General features: G+C 39.2%; 1 protein-coding gene and 1 pseudogene across 2 annotated transcripts in view; one reads left to right on the top strand and one right to left on the bottom strand.

Moving 5' to 3' along the window:
- The window catches only part of RMI1 (RecQ mediated genome instability 1), a 53,525-nt gene that overhangs the window by 8,782 nt on the left and 18,003 nt on the right, over positions 1–26,740 (top strand). Inside the window, exons 2-4 of one of the 2 annotated variants that reach the window (XR_004971251.1) lie at positions 1,517–1,613; positions 10,836–10,915; positions 11,439–11,537. Coding sequence is in view for 1 of the 2 variants with exons in the window: in XM_036330683.1 (XP_036186576.1) it covers positions 2,727–4,577 (1,851 nt within the window). In the remaining variant the exon portion in view is untranslated. Of the gene's footprint in view, positions 1–1,516; positions 1,614–2,690; positions 4,668–10,835; positions 10,916–11,438; positions 11,538–26,740 lie in introns of those variants that run through there. The other variant, XM_036330683.1, reaches the window with a different exon arrangement.
- Positions 18,573–18,908, bottom strand: LOC118667421 (annotated as a pseudogene).

Below are 26,740 nucleotides of genomic sequence, written 5' to 3'. Positions count from 1 at the left end.
TGCCCTGACTGGGAATCGAACCTTGACCTCTTGATTCATAGGTTGACGCCCACCCGCTGAGCCACCCAGGCTGGGCTATTTACTACTTTTTCATAGATAAAATCCCTGACCTCCAAGAGAGCTGTAGGCGGAAAAAATTTAACCCCTTTTTCTTTCTTCAAAAAATTGTATTTTTTTTTAACTACATCTAAGAAAGAAAAAGTCAATACTGATATGTTACTTGAGCTAAAAGACATAAGGAACCAGACAATGTATATATTGATTAAATTTCTAAGAAATACGAGGTAAAAATTGAAATCTTTGGATAAGTTTTAAGTTTCTACAAAGAAGTAGCATTTGCCATTCGACATAAAATGAAGACCTACCATATGTAATATACAGAAATAATACCTTTCACAAGAAATAGCTCGAACTTTGCTAATGGTCCATATCCCATTAAGGCATTTAAAATGCCAATCCATGGAGCAAGTACTTCTCTCTTCTTATCTATTTATGCAGTAGTTTTCATAGCTATCTGCCTGAAGTCCCAGGCAAGGCCAAAAGTTATCCAGGACTTCATCCCTGTTCTGCCAGACGTAGGTCTAGACCAGTGGTTCTCAACCTTCCTAATGCCGCGACCCTTTAATACAGTTCCTCATATTGTGGTGACCCCCCAACCATAAAATTATTTTCGTTGCTACTTCATAACTGTAATTTTGCTACTGTTATGAATTGTAATGTAAATATCTGATATGCTGGATGTATTTTCATTGTTACAAATTGAACATAATTAAAGCATAGTGATTAATCACAAAAACAATATGTAATTACATATGTGTTTTCCGATGGTCTTAGGTGACCCCTGTGAAAGGGTCGTTCAACCTCCCAAAGGGGTCGCGACCCACAGGTTAAGAACCGCTGGTCTAGACGGTTATCTTTTCCTGGTTATCCTCCTCCACCTCAGTGCTGCCACTGCCATGGGATCCCAGAGCCCCAGCTTCCTTGGCCTTGAACTCTTTCTCCTTCTGCAGGCAGTGCTGTTTAATTTCAGCCTCAGCTGCTTTGGCCTGCTTCAGCCTCCAGTCATTTGTGGGCCTTGGACACCTTCTGGGTGGTCCACTTCTCCGCCTACAGATGCCTTGTGACTGAGTGGCCACAGAGGTGGTAATTCTGAGGCCTACGTGAGCAGACTAACTGGGCCAGATTTGCCCTGGGTCAGCTGACCTAACTGCTTAATATCTGTACCTGGGCTGGTGCTCTGCCCTCTATCCTCTCCCATCTCCTTTAATTTTTAGTAGTAACCCATGAAGTAAGTACTATATAGACAAGGAAACAAGCTTAGAGGGTATAAATTTCTCATTGTCACTTGCTTTTGTTCATCTCACTCCAAACCTCATTTTTAAAATTCTGTATTACCTATACTCTACCCTGATTGATAACAGGGACCTGAAAAATCCTGCCTTCAAACTCTTACATTTAGGAAAATAGGCCAGTGATTCTGCAGCTTCCTCATAACCTTTACTGCTTCTTGTCTTAGCTCCTGGGGCTATTTCTGAGCAGTAGAAGTTACAAGTACCCCACTGAACAACCAGTTCCAAGTCCTATCATCAAATCCTATGTTCCTGCTCCAAATGGTAAGTTTTCTTATGGATGTATTAAAACTTTTATAAATTTTAACTCTTAGATTTTCTTAATATATATTTATTTCAGAGAGGAAGGGAGAGGGAAAGAGAGAAATATCAATGAGAGAGAATCATTGATCGGCTGCCTCCTGCACACTCCCTACTGGGGACAGAGCCTGCAACCCAGGCATGTGCCCTTGACTGAAATTGAACCCAGGACCCTTCAGTCCTCAGGCCGATGCTCTATCTACAGAGCCAAACTGGCTAGGGCTAACTCTTAGATATTTTTATCTGTAGAAGGAAAAAAATAATACTTTTGTGAATATAGGGTTGGTTAGTCTTTACTGTTTTGCTTCTGTTTTATCACACTGAGAAAATCAGAAGTATATTTACCTCATAGGACTATTGAAATTATTTAGCTAAACAAATAAGATGCTTTATGTCAGCTCAGAATTTATTGTTATTTGTTTTAACTTTATCCTTAGACTACATATTTAAGTGCTGTATGGTCATGCACAATGGTATGTTTTAATAGAGTATGAATTATAGCTATGAAAATAATCTTAGTGAATATTGTTTCTTTTTTTTCTATTGCCTGAATAGTTAGGAGGTTGCTTTTATTAGAATTTAGAATATTTCTGAAACCCAAACTCAGATATTGTTTTAAATTATTAAAATCTGATAATTATATTAACATAATAATTACTATTTACTGTGTGTCTTTCATAGATCTGACATTATGCTTTAAGTGTTATGTAATCCTCACAACAACCCTGTACGATAGATGGTGTTATTGTCGGATTACAGATGAAAAATCTGAGCTAGAAATGTTAAGAAATTTATAATAGGTCAGAGAAGTAATTTGGCTAAATTAGCTTTCAAAGCTTTTGCTTTTCTCATAATATACTTGTTGTATTTGAATTTTGGATATGTAGAAAGTGAAAGAATTTGAAGATGCTGAAAGTGAGAAAAATCAAAAGGGTATGGTTATGCCTGTTTGTGCATTGTGCATAACTAGGCAACATTTAAGTTGAACTATAATTCTAAACACTGAATTATAATTCTTTTGCTTTTGTTTTTTGTTTTTAGGTAACAGATGTATAATATTTCTTTTATTTAAAAGAAATGAGTGTAACTAGTGTTGCATTAAGAGTTGAAACCTGGCTTTTAGCTACATGGCATGTTAAAGTACCTGTAACGTGGTTGGAAGCTTGTATTAACTGGATCCAAGAAGAAAATGATAATATTAATTTGAGTCAAGCACAAATGAATAAACAAGTTTTTGAGCAATGGCTCCTTACCGATCTGAAAGATTTAGAGCATCCTCTTTTACCTGATGACATTTTAGAAGTCCCAAAAGGAGAGCTGAATGGATTTTTTGCTCTGCAGATTAATTCATTGGTTGATGTAAGTCAGCCTGCATATTCCCAGATGCAAAAGTTGAGAGGAAAGAATACTATGAATGAGTTAATTACAGCTGAAACACAAGTAACCCAAAAGCCTTGGGAAGCCAAGCCTTCACGAATGTTGATGCTACAGCTAACTGATGGAATTGTACAAGTGCAGGGAATGGAATATCAGCCTATTCCAGTTCTTCATAGTCATCTTCCTCCAGGTACAAAAATTTTGATATATGGAATCATTTCTTTTCGTCTTGGTGTTCTCTTATTGAAACCAGAAAATGTGAAGGTGTTGGGAGGAGAAGTAGATGCTCTTTTAGAGGAATATGCCCAAGAAAAAGTACTTGGAAGATTAATTGGGGAACCTGATCCTATAGTTTCAGTCATACCAAATAATTCTAACCAAAGCATCCCTAGAGATACAGATGATCTAGAGCTTGTATTAGAACCTTCTGATGAAGAACTCTTGGCAAGTCTTGATGAAAATAATGTGTTTGCAGCAAATAATGACACCTCCTTGGAAAGAAGATGTTTCAGCATAGGTAGTTCCTCAAATACTATTCCCACAGGACAGTCAAGTTTTGAACCAGGACTTGTTATTTCTCCAAGACCAAAGGAGAAACCACCAAATCAATCTGTGCATTTCACAGATGGGGAATTAGATGACTTTTCCTTAGCAGAGGCCTTGCTTTTAGAAGAAGCTGTCCAGAAAGAACAAATGGAGACTAAAGAATTGCAGCCATTGACTTTGAACAGAATACCAGCTGACAGTATAGCAAGATCTTCATATAAGCCTAATACTCCGAATAATTTTTCTTTAATTGGCAAAAATGGAAATGATAATTGGAATGAAAATAATTTATCTGAACAAATGATTGATGAAGACCACAACAATGGTGTTTTTTCAATTAATCATAATGTATCCATAACCCATGGTTTTTCAAATAAAGATAAGAACTCAGAGACAGATAATAAAGTGAAACAAACCATCCTCAGTTCAAATGTACATTCCTTAAATAATACAATATTAAATGGAGAACAGGTCAGAACTCCAAAAAGAAGTTCACAAATTTATAATGGAAATGATCAGCGTTTACAGAATTATTCTTTAAAATCATCAGAGAACAGCACTAAATTTTCTAACACCATGGATTTGTATTCTCCACCCTTTATCTATTTGTCTGTTCTAATGGCCAGCAAACCAAAGGAAGTTATAACAGTAAAAGTCAAAGCCTTTATCGTAACCTTAACTGGAAATCTCTCAAGTTCTGGTGGCATTTGGAGTATAACAGCAAAGATTTCTGATGGAACTGCATATCTAGATGTAGACTTTGTAGATGAAATACTTGCTGGTCTGATAGGGTTTTCAGTAGCAGAGATGAAAAAGTTAAAAAAGGACCCTCTTCAATATCAGAAGTTCCTGGAGGGTTTGCAGAAATGTCAGCGAGATTTAATAGATTTGTGCTGTCTAATGACTATTTCATTTAATCCCTCTTTGTCTAAAGCAATGGTACTGGCATTGGAAGATGTTAATGTGGAACACCTTGAGAACTTAAAGAAGCGATTGAATAAATAATTTACTAAAATAATATTAGAAAACAATGAAATATCTAGAATTATATTTGTCCTTTTATTTTTGAAACTTTCTGTTCGTAAAAGGGAAAAGGAAGTTTCACAACTTATTTCAATTTAAAAGTGTTTAATGTTTGTTTAGGTTTTTTAAATAAAATTTTTTATTAGATGAATTTGACTCCTGTTGTTGAGAAATTTGTTTTCCACTTATTTCATATAAGATGATTGCTAGAATATTGTATTAATGTTTACTGATGTGTCATATTGTTGAAAGTTAACAATTTTAAATAGATAGTTGTATTTCTGATATATTGAGTACTCAAAACTATTTGTTCAGGGGTTGGGAATATCTGGCCCACAGGTTGTATGAGGCCCACGAAATCAAAGCCAAACCATGTAGGGTGAGTTAATTAAATGTTTGACCAAATATGGCAGGCCAATTTTTAAGTTGATAATTTTGTATGGCCTGCAAATGATGTTATAAATATCCAAATGGCCCTTGGCGGAAAAAGGGTTCCCCACCCCTGGTTTATATTATATTTAGGAAAATATAAACCAGTAAATCAGAATGTCAGGCTTTCAGATGCAAATTGTCTTACTGGTTTTTATTTTGCTGATTTTAAATATTTGTCTGGTATATCTAAGTTAAATATTAGGTTTACAAGATGCCATTTCAGAGAATATATTGAAATGTTAAAAAAAAAACCCCTTACTTATAAGAATCATTTATTTTTAAATGACATGGAAAATTTCATTAAGGTCCAGTAAATATTTCCTTTTTTTTTTGGATTAAAATAAGGTATTATCCCCTTTCTGAATTAGCTCCACATATTTAAGCCTCTCTAGTTATTTTTGGAAGTGCCTACTTTTATTAAAAAATATATTTTATTGATTTTTTACAGAGAGGAAGGGAGAGGGATAGAGAGTTAGAAACATCGATGAGAGAGAAACATCGACCAGCTGCCTCCTGCACACCTCCCACTGGGGATGTGCCTGCAACCAAGGAACATGCCCTTGACTGGAATCGAACCTGGGACCCTTGAGTCCGCAGGCCTGACGCTCTATCCACTGAGCCAAACCGGTTAGGGCTAGGATATGTTTTTTTAATTGATTTTTAGAGAGAGAGGAAGGGAAAGAAAGAACTGTTGATTGGCTACATCCTGTGTGCGCCCCAACTGGGGATTGAACCTGCAACTTAGGTATGTGCCCTGACCGGGAATCGATCCTGTAACCTTTTGGTGTACAGGATGACACTCCAATCAACTGAGCCACCTAGCCAGGGCCTCTGTTTATTATAAACTCCAAGAATTGCTGGCTCTAAAAATATGCACATTTTAAGACTTTTAAAAAAAAATACATTTTATTAATTTTTTTACAGAGAGGAAGGGAGAGGGATAGAGAGTTAGAAACATCAATGAGAGAGAAACATCAATCAGCTGCCTCCTGCACACTCCCTACTGGGGATGTGCCCTCAACCAAGGTACATGCCCTTGACTGGAATCGAACCTGGGACCCTTGAGTCCGCGGGCCGACGCTCTATCCACTGAGCCAAACCGGTCAGGGCTAAAAAGACTTTTGATACTTGTTGCCAAATTGTCTTCTAGCTCTGTTATTATTTTTTGCACTAGTTCTGTAGTCCTTGGGCATATTGCTTAACTTTTTGAGCATTAGTTTTCTTATCCATAAAGTGGAGATAATGTGAAAATATTAAAAGCACTTAGTCCAGTGCCTTACACATGGTAAGTACTCAATGGTAGCTATTATTACTTTTTAAAAGTTCTTCCCATTCATGTTTCTATCTGGAGTTTTTTTAAGAGTGTGTCACTTCTCAACCCCTCAAATACTTATACAGGGTATTATAAAAAAGGTCTTTGTCGCCAGAACCAGTTTGGCTCAGTGGATAGAGCGTTGGCCTGCGGACTCAGGGGTCCCAGGTTCGATTCTGGTCAGGGGCATGTACCTTGGTTGCGGGCACATCCCCAGTGGGGGGAGTGCAGGAGGCAGCTGATCGATGTTTCTCTCTCATCGATGTTTCTGGCTCTCTATCCCTCTCCCTTCCTCTCTGTAGAAAATCAATAAAATATATTAAAAAACAAAAAAAAAGGTCTTTGTCAATCTGATCATTTATTAGTATTCTTTTGTGAATTATCTTCCTTGATGGTGGTCTTAAATATTTTTTTAAAATTGGGATGAACAATAAGACACCAAGTTTTCAGATCAGTCTCTAATAATTAGGAGTGGAAAATAGATGATTGTCCCATAAATAAATTCAATAAGTTTGGTATTTTTCGTTACATGTGAATTCATTTGGTTAGTATTCATTGTAGCTTTAAGATTTAGGGCAGTAGACCCATAGTACATTAAAAAGACTACTCAATATAAATCAACTTTAAATATGTATGTGACATTACTTTTCCATGATGGCCTGGTTCTTTATGTCACTTTTATGGGACCTCAATGCTAATTGAAACACAGCTAGCTACATAACCCCACATTAATTTTTACCTCCAAGAAATATAAATTGACAGATTGTTCCTGGTGATTTTACATGTGAACATTGTTAAATGTTATCAAACTATTTACTCAAGAACTTTAAAAAATTTTAACATTTAACTCTGAATGGAGGTAGAGGGTGGAAGGAGAATGGGAAAGAAGTGTATTGAGTATTTCTGTTCTGGCTTTATCTTTGGGGTTTGCAAACTTTCAGAAGGGAGGACAAATTCCTGACTCTGGTCTTTCTATGATGGAGTAAATGTAGCTAAGGGCATCAAGAAGTTACCTTCTGGCCAACTTCTCCCAAGCTGTTATGCATGTGCCAAAACAACAATCCTTCCCTCTCTTCTACCATTTCAGAGATTTAAGAAGTTAATCTATTAAAATGCTTTTATATCTCAATATGAATTATAGTAATTAGGCTCAATTTTTAATCCTTAATAAGGTTGTTCACTGATGGTGATCAAGTGCTAATAAATGGTGCATACAGTCATTTGGAAGAGGCCAAGTCTGTACCAGTGTCACAGGATGAACTTCGGGTTTTGAAGTGGTAGTGTTAGAGCATACATCCTTGACAATTGCCTAATTATTTTGAGCCAAAACTGATTTCTCACTAGTAAAGTAGGGGTGATGATTCATAACCTGTAGTTTTTGTGAGACTCAAATGAAACAGTCTGTAAATGTCTTGCACAATTAATCACTGTTATCATTCTGGTACCAAATTTTGCTGTGTTCTCACATGGAAGTAATAAATCAAAATTAGGATTGTAGGCCATTTACAATTTTCCTGTATATTTGTTTGGCTAGTTCAGAAGGTAGAGGATGGATTTTAACAGATCAAAGTTTAAACTTAAAATTCATAAAAGCTTATTTACTAGTAGATTTAAATAATGTTCATGCAGAGTCAAATAGCATATTGAGTTGTTTCCTTTTCTATGAGTTCTGTGTCCCAATACTTGAGCCATTCAAAAGAGAATGTTCCTGAAGCCAGGTTAAAATGGAATCGAACTCCCTTTTTAAAGCCTCAAACTGCCACTGGGCTCCGTATAGTGGTGTGCTAGTAAATGTTTTGGCCTGGCCTGTGGGATCGGACTGAAACCTGTTCTCCGACATCCCCCGAGGGGACCTGAATTGCTAGAGGGCACAGGCCAGGCTGAGGGACCCCCACCGGTGCACAATCAGGGCTGGGGAGGGACGTGGGAGGTTGGCCAGCTGGGGAGGACTTCAGGAGGGCTCCAGGGCATGTCCGGCCCATCTCGCTCAGTCCCGATCAACCGGACCCCAGCAGCAAACTAACCTACCAGTCGGAGCATCTGCCCCCTGGTGTTTAGTGCACATCATAGCGACTGGTCTACCAGTCGACTGCCCCCTGGGTGTCAGTACACATCATAGTGAGTGGTTGAGTGGCCTTAGCATATTAGCATATTAGGCTTTGGTTGAATGGTTGACCAGACATTTAGCATATTAGGCTTTTATTATATAGGATATATACACTGAGTGGCCAGATTATTATGACCACCTGATGTTTGTAGGCAAATTACCTATAATTTCGCACTGAAGTTGCTAGAGGGCCAGACCATTATAAATAGGGAAGCAGGTTTACCATGACAGTAGAAATGATTTTCCCCTGAAGATATGGGTAAACAACATGAATTAACAGCCTTTGAACGTGGGATATATGTAATCTACACTAATAAAAGAGAAAAATGGTAATTGGCGTACGGCGCTACCCTTTTCATTGGCTAATCAGGGCTATATGCAAATTAACTGCCAACTAAGATGGCAGTTAACTGCCAACAAAGATGGCGGCTAATTTGCATATGTAGGCACAATGCAGGGAGGCGAAAGGGAAAGCAGGAAGAAGCCCCCTGCCACTGACAGTGATCGGAAACCCACGGGGGAGCTAAGAGGTGGGGGGCAGGGCAAAGGCGGCCCTGGGGCATGATCCGAGAATCAGGTGCCTTTGCGCCCTGGCCAGTGATAGCAGGAAGTAGGGGTGGAGCCAGCAATGGGAGCTGGGCACGGTCGAAGCTGGCAGTCCCGGGAGCTAGGGGTCCCTTGCCTGGGCCTAAAGCGGAGTCCACGATCCCGGGGCCGCTACAGCTGCGGGTCCCCGCTGCCCGAGCCGGACGCCTCAGCCAGAGGCATCCTGCAGGGGCAGGGGCGGAGCCAGTGCGATTGCGGCACCCCCCGCTGCCACTACGGGTCCCCGCTGCCCGGGCCGGAGTCGTTAGGCCTGGGCAGGGGCGGAGCCTGCAACCGCGGGGAGCTGGGGGTCCCCTGCCCAGGCCTGACGCCTCTGCCGGAGGCCTCAGGCCTGGTCAAGGGGCTGATCTGGTGATTGGTGATCGGAGGGTGATGAGGGTCAACTCCTCTGGCCGAGGCATCAGGCCTGGGTGGGGGGTGGAGCCAGGGATTGGAGGGATATGATGGTCCCCTTGCCCAGGCCTGAAGCCTGGGTCAGAGGCGTCAGGCTTGGGCGGGGGGTGGAGCAAGTGATCAAAGGGAGATGGGGGTCCCCTGCCCAGGCATGATTCCTGGGCCAGAGGCCTCAGCCCTGGGCGGGGGTCAGAGCCAGTGATCGGGGGGAGATGGGGGCCCCCTGTCTAAGCCTGACACCTCTGGCGGAGGCGTCAGGCCTGGGCAAGGGACCGATCAGGCGATCAGAGGGTGATGGGGGTCTACGCCTCTGGCCGAGGCATCAGGCCTGGGCAAGGGGCAGAGCCAGCAATCGGAGTGGTCTGTGGGTCCCCTGCCCAGGCCTGACGCCTGGGCCAGAGGCATCAGGCCTGGGCTGGGGGCAGAACCAGTGATGGGGGGAAATGAGGGTCCCCTGCCCAGGCCTGACGCCTCTAACAGAGGCGTCAGGCCTGGGCAAGGGGCCGATCCTGAGATTGGAGGGTGATGGGGGTCAACGCCTGAGGGCTCCCAGTATGTGAGAGGGGGCAGGCTGGGCTGAGGGACACTCCCCCCCCCACACACCCAGTGCACGAATTTCATGCACCGGGCCCCTAGTAATCTCATAATAATCTGGCCACTCAGTGTGTGTGTGTGTATATACATATATATATATATATATATATATATATATATATATATATATATATATATTAGTATATTTTTTTGACAAAGGATGTGTAGCACACAATTTATAAATTATAATAAAATATAAAATAGTCTTATAAATTACATATAGCCAATTGATTCTCCCAGGATACTCATTTTTGTCAAATTCTTTTAAAAAATATATAGTTTATTGATTCTTTACAAAGAGGAAGGGACAGGGATAGAGAGTTAGAAACATCGGTGAGAGAGAAACATCGATCAGCTGCCTCCTGCACACCCCCTACTGGGGATGTGCCTGCAACCAAGGTACATGCCCTTGACTGGAATCAAACCCGGGACCCCTCAGTCCGTAGGCCGACGCTCTATCCACTGAGCCAAACCAGTCAGGGCTCATTTTTGTCAAATTCTTGTATTTGTAGCCAACCTAGGTTTGCAACCATGATTTGACAATATTTGTGCTATTAAATGTACTCTTTTCCTTCTTGTGTTAGGGGTGTTTTCACATGCTGTTCCCTCTGTTTGGAAAGCTTTCTCCTCTCCCATTCCTTTTTAAAATTTGGATAGTTTCTACTTATGCTTTAGATTTATATTTAAAAGTCACTTTCTTAGAGATATTTTTCTGCCTCATTGCAATAGGTAGGTCTTATAAGTACATGTTTTTGTGTTTTTTTTTTTACAATTTGGTTCACTTTTCTTTCTATAGCTGTCCCTTATGTATTTATCTGAATGGACATGGTCCTGAACTGCAACAGAACAAGGTATTCACCTGAGGGTGCACTTAAGGTGTGTAAATCATATAGGTACCCAGTTCTCTTACTCTTTACCATGGGAGATTCTGACTCACCAGATCCCTGGAATGGAGCCTGGCATCTGCAGGTTTAACAAGTCCAGATGGAGATTTGGAATCTCCTTGGAACTACCGCTGCGGGAATTATAGTTATGTCTGTGCAATGCCTGAAGCATTAGTTTTTTAATATTGCAGTTACTGGGTGTGTGTATGTGGAAAGGCCCAAGTAAAGCAAAACAAAATGCCATAGAAGAAGATAGTATCTTGCCTCTTATGTCACGTATAGCCTAGTTAATAAAACCACTGGAAGACAAAAAAGATTCTGACAAAGGGAGACCATTCTGGATTTGGGTTGGTTCAGGAGGGCTTCAGAAGGAGACCAGTCCCAAATGGAAGTCCGAAAGAAGTGTTTGGTATTTGGATAGTCTTTGGACAAGTAGAGGAAAGGAGGAGAGAATGTTTTGTAGCAGGGGAATAACATAAGAAAAGACAGACACATTTTGAACCTGACTTTTTCAGGAGATGTTAAGGAGACTTGGCTGCCTCATTGGAGAGGAGGATTCATCAGGAAATTGCTTAGAAGGGGGAAGTCCTGTGATGAAGATTGCTGGATGCCAGGTGAGATGTTAGCACTTGAAGTCAGACATCCCTGGACTTGAATCCTGCCTCCAATACTTGCTGTAACTGATTGTAGACAAACTTTAGATGTTTATCTTCCCTGAGTCTGTTTTATTATATAAAATGGAGTTAATACTTGCTACCCCTGAGGGGTATCGAGAGGCTGAATGAGACAGTAGTGCTTGGCACAGTGTAGCCCCCAGCATATGGAGTTATGGCCATTATTGGTCCAGCATGCTAAAGGTCACTGCTGAGGGTCCTGGAGCAGGGCAGTTGCAGACTAGCAGTGATAGGCTGTGAAGGTGAACACAGACGTAGAGAAGGATGGACATTCACTTTGGTGAGAAGGTAATTCAAACTGGATTTTTGGCGTCTTTAAGAGTAGTGTGACAATCTAGCCTTACCACTTCTGGGTGTTGTGTGTCACTGCCTGGGACCGCATAAAGCTGCTGAGTACCTGTCATGCTTGGCAAATCAGTGCTCTTGCTACTCTTGTTTCAGTTTTCTAAAACCCTCATAGGACAAGCAAGTGGTGAGTTGGAGGCCCATAAAAATAGATCCCTTATATTGAGTACAGGCCCGTTTTACTTGCATTCCACGTGATTATGAAAATAAAAAATGAAAACTAGGATTTTCAGACTGAGTAATATACCTATTGTTATATCTTTTCTGAAATTTGTTTCATTAAATAATGAATAGTTTAACTACATTTGTAAGTTTAAAGAATGATGGTACAGCCCTGGCAGGATAGCTCCATTGGCGCATTGTCTTGTACACCAAAAAGGCTGCAGTTTCGATTCCCAGTCAGGGCACATACCTATGTTGCAGGTTCAATTCCTGGTCGGGGTGCACACAGGAGGCAACTAATAGATGTTTCTCTCTCATATCGATATTTCCCCAACCCGCCCCTCTTTACCTCTCTCTGAAATCAACGAATATATCCTTGGGTGAAGATTAAAAAACATACAAAACAACAACTATGGTACAACAAATATTGGTGTCCCACTCAGAGCTTAAGAACTAAAATGTGCCCAGTACTTTATAATCCCCCAGAGTGTTCCTTCCCAATTCCACTTCCCTCCTTCAGAAGGAACCAATATTCTGAAGTGTGTATTTAACATTTTCTTGCTTTTCTCTTTAATTTTACCACTCTGTATGTAAATGATAAGTTGTTTAGTGTTGAATGTTTTATAACTTTATAAAGATGGAATCATGTGATATATACTGTTCTATTTTGTGCTACCCCCACTGCATCCCCAACATTGCATTCCTGAATTTCATCCATGTTAATGCACGTAGCTATAGTTTACTAATTTTGCTGCATAATATTTCATTGAGGGAAAAGACTACATTCTATGTATCCATGGACATTCAGGTTGTTTCCAGTGTTTTGCTTTTACAAATGTTACTGTGAACATCCTTCTACATGTCTTGGTGCACATGAACAATCTTTTTTTGGGGGGTGGGGGTGCTATATGCTATGTGTCAGTTAGGATTAGGTTGGGCTGTACCTTCTCTTTATTATAATAAATAAGTATGTACAACAAAGATAACTGTATTTTGAGCGTACTGACTTTGGATATCAGAAGGACAGGCAGATGTCCAACTGACAATTGGAAATATGGACTGCAATACTAGTCAGGACAAAAGATTGGTAGAAAAGATTGAGTAAAATTCCCAAAGGAGAGAACGTAGAGAGAAGAGAAATGGACTGTGGACATAACCAAAGCGAATACTTACATTTGGAGTCAGAAGGATAAAGAGGAATCAGAATGAGAGGTAGATCTGAGAGTGAATAGCATTATAAAAAAATCACGAGAGAAGATAATATGAAAACTTGTTGACAGTGACTTGCTGTAGAGTCTGAGGAGGATGAGAACTGAGAAAGAGCTGTTGGATTTAATCCTTTAGTGATTATCAAAAGAGATTGTTTTGCACATGATTAGATGGTGAGGAAATGGAGACCATGAGAAAGAAACTTGGTAGTGAAGGGAAGGAGGGAGGAACAGAAATATAGTTCAAACAGTAGTTTGGTGGGTGGAGGTGGTGTCTCTGTGTGTGATTTTAAGATGGGAAGCACTTTTAAACACTTATTACATTGGCAGGAAGAAGCCACAGAAGAAAGAATGAACATGTAATGAAATGTAGCCAGGTTGGGGGAATTACTGATGGAGTAAGGCCCTAGAGAATGGATGAGAATGAGGGCCACGGAGGGGGGTTTTGCCATGAAATAGAGAAGGGTCACTTATTAAAAACATTTTTTTATATCAATCACTTCTTTTTATTTCAGGACATAATATGCTGTTTAGACCCATGGATGATACAAAATTATAACCCTGTTTAAATATATGTAGGATATTTATTTTATTTCACAAAGATAGATTCTAAAAATCATAAAACTGGAGAAATTACTGGCTCTCATTCATTCCGTCCTACTGTTAAAGATTTTCCAAAGATACATATTTAGGATACCACCCAGCTATTCTCTCATGAGGCAATATTCAAATTGACAAGAAGTACCTTAACATTTATAGGCATAGCTGTTATCAAAAGGATCTGTGATTTTAGCTAAGAGATAGAGTCCAAATTTTATTCTTTACTAGAGGCCTGATGCATGAAATTTGTGCAAGAGTAGGCCTTCCTTCTCCTGCCTGCTGGCACCAGCTTCCCTCTGGCACCGGGGACCCGGGCTTCCATCTCAGCCTCAGCTTTATCAGGAAGGTCGTCTGGAAGGATGTCTGGTCTAATTAGCATATTATGCTTTTATTATTATAGATAGCTGCTAACATGATTTAATTAGATCACTGGCACGTGGTATTACTATTTCTCCAACATCAAGTTTACCTTTTTATAAGGTTTTTGCTCAACTTTTCTGGAAATAAAGCTTATCATATATTTTAAACATTTAAATTAAAATGTTACCCTCATTTTACATGTCCATATCCTTTCTAGTTTCAAGCTAAGCAAAGATAAACATTTAGAGCTGTATTCATGTATCAAAACAAAACATAACCCAACTTAATACTATGAGAAATTGTTACATTCTATTTAGTGTTTGATAGAGAAAAAACTTATTTTGACACATATTTTATTAAGATAGCAGTCTGTTCACACATGGTCCGAGAGCACTAAACTAATAAACCAAATATAATCAGATGTTAAAGATTGATTTCTAAACTGCCTTTAAAACACAGCCAATGATGTGGTGCTTGCCTTTGATCTAGCAATATAAAACCTTTATTCCTTTATTCCAGCCTGGCCTGCATGGGCCGGGCATCGACCTATGAACCAGGAGGTTACAGTTCAGTTCCTAGTCAGGGCACATGCCTGATATTCAGGCTCAATACCCACTGGGGGGTGTCAGCTGATTGATGGTTCTCTCTCATCATTGATGTTTCTCTCTCTCCCTCTCCCTTCCTCTCTGAAATCAATAATAATAATATAATAATAATAATAATAATAAATATATATATTTATTTAAAAAAAACACCCCCCCAAAACCACATCCACACTTCCAAACCATTCAGCACCAACTTTCTTAACTGAGCTGTTAGAAGCTGCTAGTTTGAGCACTAATTACAGCTTGGATAGTTTGTGGCGATCTCAGCAGGGATCAGAGGAACCAGCTCAATTCTGACAATATAGTGCCAAAATGGGGCCAATGAGGCTTCAAGTAAGTCACAGCAGTGTTCACCAGGGCTGGAGCTTCTGCGAGGTTATGGACAAATTGGGTCAATGTTCTAGGGTGGGAAAATCTGTCACCCAGAACCTCTTTCTCAGTGACAGTAGTGAAGAAAGGGAGGGTGAGGAAGAGGCAAAGAAGTGGTGTTGATGCAGAATCATCTCCACATTTTGATTAAAGGAATAAACAAGATTATCTGCAGAGAATAAGGAGATGGGAATAGAAGGGCATTTTACACATATAGAATAGTCTTGTCAATTTTGTAATTAGAATAAAACGCAGAAGGGTTTTTCTTCATTTAGTAGCAGGTGGTTTGTAGCAGCATGACTTAATGGAAAGAACCTTATAACTTTGGAGACAGAATGGCCTGAACTTGAGTCCTGGCTTTATTCCTTTTTATCAAGTTATCGAACTGATCTTTCTCAATTTCTTCAAAATAAAATGGGAACAACAGTAGTTATGCACATTCAATGATAGGACAGTTAATTTTAGTTCCAGCAAACATGTATTAATCTCCTATTGTGTGCCAGGTATTCCACTAGGTTTGTATTCTCAAGGAGTCTGAGGTCTAGGAGGGAATTCACTTTTCTTTTATTCTCTTTTGGGAGGAAAAATAAACTTTTGCAGAATTGTGAGAGGACTTACTAGCTACTTCCCCATCTCTGCTTTTAAATAGATCAGATCTGGCCACTCATGCTAGGTGAGTCACTTCTCCAAGGCAGCATGCGGATATTCTGATCCCTTCTCCTCTTGCCAAGGGGGTTGGAGAAGGGAGCCCTTTGCAGCTGCCAATCATGAGGCATGAGTGGTCTTGGACTACTGGCCCCTTCAATGGTAATTCAGCCTGTCTCATTCTTGTATCTGTAATAAAATTGACGTGCATTATTTTTTGTCTTTTGTGTGTGTATTGTTAGCAGCTAAATGAAGTTTAGCTTTCAAACAGCCTCCCAGAGGGAGATGGTCCCAGACAACTGACCACAATCATGAGCAGTAATGAAACCCATCCATTTGTAAGCTCTATGCTTTTTAGGGAGACTAATAAAGACATGCATCCTTGATTAGGGAGATTGGAATTAATTGTAATGATTGAACTTGGAGTGTGAAACTAAAGAAGTATTAAACTAAATTCTAAGAGAAGTGCTTTGGCAACAGGATTATAAATTAAGACATTAGTATGTGTACTCTAGCTGCTTAAGGGATTATAAACATCATTTAAACACTTAATGACAGTGAAATTGTTCCAATGTCATCTGTGATTTGTGATGGAGATCAGCATGTCCAGATCAGAACGGAACTTCATAACCAGGGAAAGGACAAAACGTTCTGACCAATACCTGGATTCTCCAGGGTGAGTTGAACAGAACTATATATGTAGCAACCCCAGCTCCTCTGTGCATGCAGCATTTAAATTCTGGCTATGAGGACACCATTTAAAGGAGTGTTGGGAAGTGGGGTTCAGGGATGCTCTTCACTCCTTACTGCCAGGGAAGAGTGTTGGCTCTGCATAGCAATTCCCTAGGGTAGGCTCATTCAGAACATGACCTCAATCTTTCAGGCAGCTGCCAGTTTGCAAGGCTGTGCTGACTCAGCAAAATTCCCTGGAATTTGGAGTAAGGCTTCCAGGGCTGCTGGCTGTGTCCTATCACCTTCATCATCAGGGCAGCCAGTTCTCAGAAAAGAGGATGAATATATACCCTTCATACCACTGAGGTTCAGAGTAAAAGATGCTCATGAGGACCAAAGTGAGAGGAGGAGGAAATAGGCGACATTCCCTCCAAATAATAAAAGTAATGGTAATAAGAGCACTGGTGTTTATTGAGCACTGGCCCAGTGCTGAGTGCCTTTAATGCTTTCACACATTATCTCACTCAAGCAAGTCAATTTCTGGTCTGCCTTGAATAAAATCACAAAGTGTCTAAAGAAAATGGTTGTTAATCACTGAAGGTACCTTTGCACGGGCCAATTTTTGTTTTGTTTTTGTTGTCCATCTTTTCTCAAAGGCCTAACAAAGGTCAGCTGGGATATTCTATTGATACCCATGACACTGCCACACTTCTCATGCAAGTCTGACAACCAGGACAAAAGAGCAACCTGTGCATAACGGATTCGCCTGCCTGGGAGAACTGAGAGGTCACATATTTGAAAAAGATGCATCTATGAACCTATCACCAACTCTGAAAGGTTGATATTCATATGGTCCTAGAAATTGGAGACAATTTAATTCTTACTGATCCAACATAAGATTTATTTTTTTAATTTTTAAGTTTAAATTCTTTTTTGTTGTTGAAAGTATTACATATCCAACATAAGATTATAAATGCTCTGTTGCATTGGAAAATGTCTATTACACAGGGTACATAGACGAGGAGAATTTGGAACTTTTAGTTTTGGACCTCCTTATTTCTATTAATGCCATCACCATTACTGTTACTGAGAGGTTGGATATGTAGTGGTTAAGAATGAGGGCTTGGGAGGCTGACTGCCTGGTTTCAAATCCCTGCTTTGCTACTTACTAGGTGTGTGGCCTTGGGCAAGTTATTTGACTGCTTGTTGCCCTAATTACCTCATCTGTATAATGGGGATAATAACACTCCCTCATCAAGTTGTTAAATTGCTTAGACCAGTGCCTGGCATGTAGTCAGTGTTCATATGAGTTTGGTTGTATTAGTCTGCAAGTAACAGGACGCCAGTTAACAGTAGGGTAGGCAATAAACACATGCAATTATCTTACATGACTAAAAGTTTGGAATGGGTAGTTCCGGGAGTTCAGTGGTGCCACCAAAAACCCCATCTCTTAGTGTCTTTCCCCTCTTCCATCTTTAGCATGTTGGCTTTTCATCTTCATGGTTATCACATTATGGTCACCAGGCTATGGCAGCCCCAGGCATCACATTCACATTCAAGGCAGGAAGAAGGGAGACGGGCAGGGCCAGCATCAACTGTCCCTTTTATCCAGAGCCTCTCAAAGGAATTCTCCCCTACGTCTGATCATCAGGACTAAGTCACATGTCCAATCTTGTGTGTGAAAGAGGCTGAGAAAGTGACTATCCAGTTTTCTAATGTCTGAGAGGGGAAACGAGCAAAAAAGAAGAGGGTTGGGCATGGTTGTTGAGGCAGCCAGGCCACAGTGATTATACATGTTAGCTGTTATTATTATTATTCCAGTTCCTTAAGTTAGAAATACTGAAGTTATTTTCACTCCCCGTCTTCTTCTTCCGTGGCAAACAGTCACCAAGTTTGGTGATTCCTCTTGCTCATTGTTTTCCATGCCCACCCCTTCCTTTCCCTTCATACTATTCTTTTTTTGTTTTGTTTTGTTTTCAGTTTTGCTCTTGTCATAGATAGTAATAGTCTTAAAAATATTTCTCTTCATCAGATGTTTGGTCCCCTTGCAAAACTTTTGGTTTCTGAGCTTGAATATGGAGTTTTACTCCATCAGTAATATGACTGTCATGTTGTAGTGCATTCTGAAGTTCTTCTTCTGAAGAAAAGTGAATCCAACCCATACTTTTGTGAAAGCCAATCTCTTTGTCAAAAGGTGCAGTGCACTTTCATATATGGCCAAACTGTGCAAAGTGTTCTCTCAGCTCACTCGAGGAGGCAGTCCAGGGAATTTTTCTGACAAAGGCAACGGGCCAACCAGTATTGGCCCGGAGAGCCATAGTGGACCTCGCTGCTAAAGCCGCCATCTTTAGCTTGAGGGACCTCGGCCCCTTCATACTATTCTTAATGGAAAAATGCAGCATCTTTTGTTCTATATCCCTCAGTCTCCTGTTTCTCCATATTCTGCTCTATCTTGTACTCTACTAGGTGAATCTTCATCAAACATCTCTATCATGGCACTTTCTTTCTCCCAATCCTTCCCTATTGTCTCCAGTAGTGATTCTTAAACTTCTTTGCACATCAGAATCACCTGAGAAACTTGTTATAAATCAGATGTCTTTTGAAAAGTAGATGCCATGGTTAAAAAATAATGTATGGCGAGATAAATGGGTAATAGATTTTCATCATGTCACCATGTTCACTAGGTCAGCATCAAAAGGATTTACATAAATGCTTAGAAGGCAGAACAACAGAATATGGGAGGGATAGCCCTCTTGGCAGATTTTTATGGAATAAGGTAAAAGGCAGATTTTTATGGAATAAGGTAAAAGGCAGATTTTTATGGAATAAGGTAAAAGGAAGACCTTGGTTTTTACATCACATAGTGAGTCTTCTTTTAGCTGTGTGATTTTATTCTTAGTTTAACATGTATTAGTCCCATGTTCAGAAAAAGACAGCTTTAACTCTTATGTTGGAGGATAATATATCATTTATTCCTCTTCAAGGTGAAATATGAGCTTTCAAAAAAAAAAATCCTGCCCTGTAGTTGTTACAGCATTTTAATGTGCTTTTATATTTAATAATTTTAATGCAGTACATTAATTTTGATTATAAATGTTCCCACACACATGCCTATTGGTGATAATATTTTATGTTTACCCTCTCATTTGTACATTTTTGGGGGGTAATGCATTCTGATAACTCATTAGGATACATGGCTGGGAAATTCTCATTTTAAAGTAGAATAGTTGTTAAGTAACATTAAATTTTAATTAGAACTCTTCACTGCATTTCATTATGAGGTTATTCTGTAATTTTCAGCAACTCCTGGTGTTTACTAATGCAGAAGTGACAGCACATAATACCGCTGCATTATTGCCACATCGCTGGAGAAGACAATTGGAAAATAAGGAACAGAGGCATTGTTTATAGAGCCACAAGGGAAAACACAACCTCAGAACATAATGCTTTTTTTTTCCTTTAAATACCCTTTTTCATGTCCATTTTGGCAACATATAGCATGTAGATCTTCCCTACCGTAGGTTGAGTAGCCTACGTATACTATCTCTAGTTGCAATTTTCACATTTGCATGAAACCTTTTCTTGTAAGAGCAGGTGTGAGGTGGGGCTTGGTAGATAATAGTTCTAAGATGCTCAGATATATTATTTGTGGAAAGAAAATAAATCTCCAAATAACTGCCACAAACTAAGATTTCTAAGAAGCTTTATGCTTTTTAAATAATCAGATTTTAATCCCTCTTTAATTAGGATGCAGATATTAAACTATGACCAATGAACAGAATGGTGTTAGGAAACTCCATCTATGTACCCTCCACAATATGGCAGGGATGTATGGGCTGCAATGTTCATATATGAGCACACTGAAATTATTTTTTCCATTTAAAATTTTCTTTATGCAGATCTCATAATCTTGCTATTAATTTGATATCTGCTCCCTTCCCTCATTATGCCCAAGAATGCTTCTGTACACTCAAATTGAATTGAGGCAACTATTTTAATAATTTGGATGAGAAATAGCTTTAACAAAGACATTTAGATAATAGGCGTAATTTGTGTTTGTGTGTGTGTGTTTAGTTGGTGTTGGAGTTGTTTTGATGAGGGGTAGTTAAGCGAGGGGATGAGATAATATATATGGAATAGATTACCTTTATAAATAACTGAATTCTTCTCTTAATATGCCTTTTCAAACTAGAGTTAGAAAGCAGACATTATTGTGTTGTTCCTGTTCTTAGAGTAGGGGTGGGGGAGCACTCAGTCTTTCAACCTTAAATATGATATTAGTTGTAGTACCACGTATTATCTTGTATTACTTTGGGAATCAAGCCTGCAACCCGTGCATGTGCCCTGACTGGGAATTTAACTGTGATCTCCTGGTTCATGGATCAACAGTCAACCACTGACACCCAACCACAGTGGCTGGGCTAAACTTTAGTTAGATTTTGTTGTCTGATGGTACTGTTCATTTCTTTTCTATTCTTGCTAATTTTATGTCTACTAATCTATTGATTACTGAGAGAATAGTATTGAAGTAGACAACTATAATTTTGGATTTGTCTATTTCTCCTTTCAATTCTTTTAGTTTTTGTTTCATGAAGCTTTGTTGTACATGCATATTCATTTAGCATTGCTATGTATTCTTTTTGAATTGATATTTTTATCATTATGTAATGTCTCTATTCCTGTAATTTTCTTTTCTCTGAAGTTTACTTTGTTATTAATATAGCAATGCCAGCTTTCTTTTGATTAATGCTTGCATGGTATATCCTTTCTATTCATTACTTTAATCTACTATCCTATATAACAGTGGTTCTCAACCTTCCTAATGCAGCGACCCTTTAATACAGTTCCTCATGTTGTGGTGACCCCCAACCATAAAATTATTTTCGTTGCTACTTCATAACTGTAATTTTGCTACTGTTATGAATTGTAATGTAAATATCTGATATGCAGGATGTATTTAGGCGAACCCTGAGAAAGGGTCATTCAACCGCCAAAGGGGTCGCAACCCACAGGTTGAGAACTGCTACTATATAATAAAGAGCTAATATACTAATTAGACCTGATGGCAGAACAACCAGTGGGCGAGGCACGGGGCCGCAGGGCAGCGAGGCAGCTGGGGCTGTGCATTGGGCCTCTAGTACCGTTATATTTGAGGTGAATTTCTTGTACATAGCACATAATCTCTTGTTTTTATTCTTCCTAAATCTATTTATGTCCATCTGACAATCTCTGATTTTTGATTGGTGTATTTAGAAAATTTACATTTAATGTAATTATTGATATATTTGGATTTGGGCTTATCATTTTATTGTGCTCTATTTCTCCCCTTCTGACTTTTATTCTTTGTTTCCATTTCCTCCTTTCTTTTGGCTTATTGAACATAGTTTAGTATTCTATTTAATTTATACCTTGTATCTTTGACTATATTTTTTATATTTATTTTTAGTGACTGGCCTAGAGGGCAAAAAGCAAAAACATACTACTTAGAATCAATATTTTACCACTTCAAGCACAGGCAGTAAGGATGAATTCAGCAGGCTTGGGATATTCAAGCCCTGTACATTTCAAAGGATTGGCTCTTGACAAATTCATGAGAAATAATCTCTAAATCCTTGGAATATCCTGCCTAATAAGAATGTTTTTGTATACCAAGAGTCTTGGGTCTTGCCAGATAATTTATGCTAACAATATGATTATTGGGGGTCCTTGGACCACACTGTATCAGTTTGGCATCTTGAATGGGCTGAGGACTAAGTAACAGATCAGTCATGTGAGTGTTTTGTGATTATGTGACCAACCCTCAATAAAAATCCTAGACACAAATTCTTGGTTGGGTTTCTCTGGTTGGTTATATTACCAATGTGTTTTTATACACCACTGCGGGAGAATTAAGTGCTGTTGGTACAATTCTATTGAGAGAGGATAGCTGGAAGCTTGTGCCTGGTCTCTCCTGGACTCTCCCTATGCACCTTTTACTTTTACTGATTTTAATCTGTATTCTTTTGTTGTAATAAACTTTAACCAAGAGCATAATAACCCTTCTGAGTTCTAGGATTCTTTTTAGAAAACCATTGAACATGAGTGTGGTCTTGGGGACCCTGACACAAAGTGGAATGTAGAATCTTACCACTGTGTGGGTCTCTTTTACTCTTCTCACTTTATCTTGTGATTATTTTATGTAATACAACTACATACACTGAAAACCCCATCAGGCATTATAATTTTTGCTTGTGGCTGTCACACATATTTTAAAGAACTCAAGAGGAGAAGAATTATCTAGATTTATCCAAATATTTAGCATTTCTTTTGTTCTTTATTCATTCTTGATATTCCAAGTTTCCTTCTGGTATCATTTTCCTTCTGTTTGAAAAACTTCTTTTTTTTTTCTTTTTTCCAACTTCAAAAAGTTATTTTTATTTGTAAAATACCAAATGATCCAATGTAGGAAAAAACCCCTACATTTTCTTAAATGAAAGTAAAAATTATGAGTATACTAGTATTACAATTGTTTGCTAGTTTTATTTTTTTTACAGCTCTATTGATGTTAATTGGCAAATAATTTTGTGTATATTTAAGATGTAAAACAGGATAGTTGATACACCTGTACATTGCAAAATGATTACCACAATGAAGCTAATTAGCACATTCATCACCTTACATAGTTATCCATATATTATGTATGTGGCAAAACACTTAAGATCTACTCTCTTAGCAAAATTTAAGCATACAATGTTACTAACTGTAGTGACCCTGCTGTACATTCATTCTCATGGATACCTAAAGCTTTGTTTTTATTTGTATTAAGTAAATGAGTGAATGAATGAACTGACTGACTTACTATGCAACTCAGCTTCCTCACTTGAAAATTCATTCATTGAGTTGGTTTTTTATTTTTATTTATTTATTTATTTTAAATATATTTTATTGATTTTTCACAGAGAGGAAGGGAGAGGGACAGAGAGCTAGAATCATCGATGAGAGAGAAACATCAATCAGCTGCCTCCTGCACACCCCCTACTGGGGATATGCCCACAACCAAGGTACATGCCCTTGACCGGAATCGAACCTGGGACCCCTCAGTCCGCAGGCCGACGCTCTATCCACTGAGCCAAACCGGTGAGGGCAAGTTGGTTTTTTAATATCTATGCATCTATCTTGTGAGCACCAGAGAAATAATGAAGCATAAGAAATATTCACAGTCCCAAACAAAAGTGTTGAACTAGATGATATCAGAGGTCGAAAAACTTCTTTTAGCAATTCTTTTGAGTGAGTCTGCTGGCAATGCATTGCAGTTTTTCTTATCTGAGATGTTCTTTTTCTTTAAAATATATTTTTATTGATTTTAGAGGGGAAGGGAGAAGGAGAGAGAGGTAGAAATATCAATAATGCAAGATAATCATTGATCAGCTGTCTCCTGCACGCCCCCTATTGGGGATAGAACCCGCAACCCCAGGCATGTGCCCTGGGAATTGAACTGTGACCTTCTGGTTCACAGGTTGATACTCAACCACTGAGCCACACTGGCCAGGCTGAGATGTTCTTTTTTAATAATTATTTATTTATTTATTTTGAATCTTTATTGTTGAAAGTATTACATAGGTCCTCCTTTCTCCCCCATTAACCTCTTCCAGCCCATCCCCTACCCCCCAAGTGCTCATCACCCCATTGTCTGTGTCTATGGGTTATGCATATACTCATACAAGTTCATTTGTTGATCTCTTCCCCCTCACTCTCCCTTGCCTTCCTTCTGAGGCTCAACAGTCTGTTCATGCTTCTATGTCTCTGGATCTATTTTTGTTCATCAGTTTATTAACAAAAATAAAACCAGCTCTAGCCAGTTTAGCTCAGTGGATAGAGCATCAGCCCCTGGACTGAAGGGGTCCCAGGTTCAATTCTGGTCAAAGGTGCATACCTTAGTTGCAGGATTGATCACCAGTCCTGGTCAGAGAGTGTGAGGGAGGCAGCCAATTGATGTGTTTCTCTCACATAGATGTTTCTCTCTCTCTGTCTCTTCCTGTCCCTTCCACTCTCTCTAAAAATCAATGGAAAAAATATCCTAAGGTGAGGATTAAAAAAACAAAACAAAAAGAAATGATCATTCCTGAATATTTTCACTGGATATGTAATTCTTTCTTGATTTTTTTTTTTTCCTTTCAACACTACCAATTAGAAGAGCTGATGGACAGGCTCAAAGGGCAGAGTAGGCTCAAAGCACTGACTAGCCAATTGTGCCAGCTATTAGGCAGAATTGCTTAGCATTGTCAGTGCCTGCTTTTTAAAAAACTTCTTCCAAAAAATTACTCCATTGACTAAGACCCAGGGGTTGCAAGTGCAGTCTAAGGAGTCTTGGCTTTCACATCACAGGCAAGGGAAGAGCTTAACTGACCCGGATATATGTAAGCCATCATAGATGAGTGTTTATAATGATAGCTCTGGAATAACACACACTTAGCTTTGAATCCTGGATTTACGACTTATTGTGGAACAGTGTAAGTGCTACTTCTCAGAGCCCTGGTTTCCTTATCTGTTAAAAATAGGTTAATGGCCGAAACCGGTTTGGCTCAGTGGATAGAGCGTCGGCTTGCGGACTGAAAGGTCCCAGGTTTGATTCCGGTCAAGGGCATGTACCTGGGTTGCGGGCACATCCCCCAGTGGGAGATGTACAGGAGGCAGCTGATCGATGTTCCTCTCTCATCGATGTTTCTAACTCTCTATCTCTCTCCCTTCCTCTCTGTGAAAAATCAATAAAATATATATATATAAAAAAATAGGATAATGATGTTTACTTACTTCCCTCTCTTGGTGATTGTGGCGACCAATTTATGTAATCTGAAGAACAAAATGTACTCAGCGAATGTTAGCTTTTTATTCTTCGATTGTGTTGTGGGTGTCAACAGTCACTGTTCACTTGGTCCTTCTAAAAGGGCGCAAGCAAGGGCAAAATCATGGGCATGACCTTTCTTGCATGAGCAAAGGAGTCATCACATTTTCCATGCTGAAACTATATCAGTTCCTTAAGTCAAATGTTATCAGAGCTAACAATGATTTACTTAAAACAATTTTTAAATCTTTATTGTTGAAAGTATTACAGATCCCTCCCCCCACCCCCCCATTGATCCCTTCCAGCCTGCTCCCATCATTTCCCCAGGCCTTTCCCACACTATTGTCTGTCCATATGCATATTTGCATATAAGTTCATTGATTAATCTCTTCCAGCCTTTCTCTGAAATACATCAGCCTGTTGCATGTTTCAATGTCTCTGGATCTTTTTTGTTTACCAGTTTATTGTATTCATTAGATTCCATATATAAATGAGATCATGTGATACTTGTCTTTCTCTGACTGGCTTATTTCACTTAGCATAATACTCTCCAGGTTCCTCCATGCTGTCTCAAAGGGTAAGAGATCCTTCTTTTTTAAAACTGCATAGTATTCCATTGTGTAAATGTATCACAGGTTTTTAATTCATTTATCTACTTAGCTATTGTACATAATACTGCTATGAACATAGGGGTGCATATAGTAGTATTCTTTCTTATTAGTGTTTCTGGCTTCTTGGGATATACTCCTAGAAGTGGGATCACTGGGTCAAATGGCAGTTCCATTTTTTAAAAGCTGCCATGAAATTTAGAACAATTTCTAATGGAGAGTCTCTTTCTTTAAAACAAAAAATTCATATAAGGAAATGCTAATATTTCAAGAAAGTTATTGGAAGGATCTTAATTGACATGTGTAAGTGCTATAGTGCAATTTGAATTCAAATAGGAATTCTTTATTTGTTATCCTTTGGAGGATATGTTTATTTATTTTAGAGGGAGAGGAAGGGAGAGAAAAATAGAGAGAGAGAGAGAGAGAGAGAGAGAGAGAGAGAGAGAGAGAGAAACAACAGTTCAGCCACCCCCATTTGATCCCCTGGGGGACTGAACCTGCCACCTTCTGGTATATGGGTCCATGCTCCAACCAACTGAGCCACCTGGCCAGGGCTAAATAGGCATTCTTAATATTTCCTTTTAAGTGGGCTTTATTTCTCTCTTGTAAAACTAAAAATTGATTTCTCTTTTTTAGCAAAATGGGTGCCTACTAGGGTTCACGGTTAAGAGATGTGGTACAGCTGTTCTTTTATGGCTTCCACTCAGTGTGGAAGCAGCCTTACCAGAGCAAGGCAGAAGCGAACAAT

The sequence above is a fragment of the Myotis myotis genome, unplaced genomic scaffold, assembly GCF_014108235.1.
Source record: "Myotis myotis isolate mMyoMyo1 unplaced genomic scaffold, mMyoMyo1.p scaffold_m19_p_12, whole genome shotgun sequence".
NCBI lineage: Eukaryota > Metazoa > Chordata > Mammalia > Chiroptera > Vespertilionidae > Myotis > Myotis myotis.
Note: the sequence above shows the minus strand (reverse complement) of the source record. Positions and strands in the feature narration are given on the sequence as shown.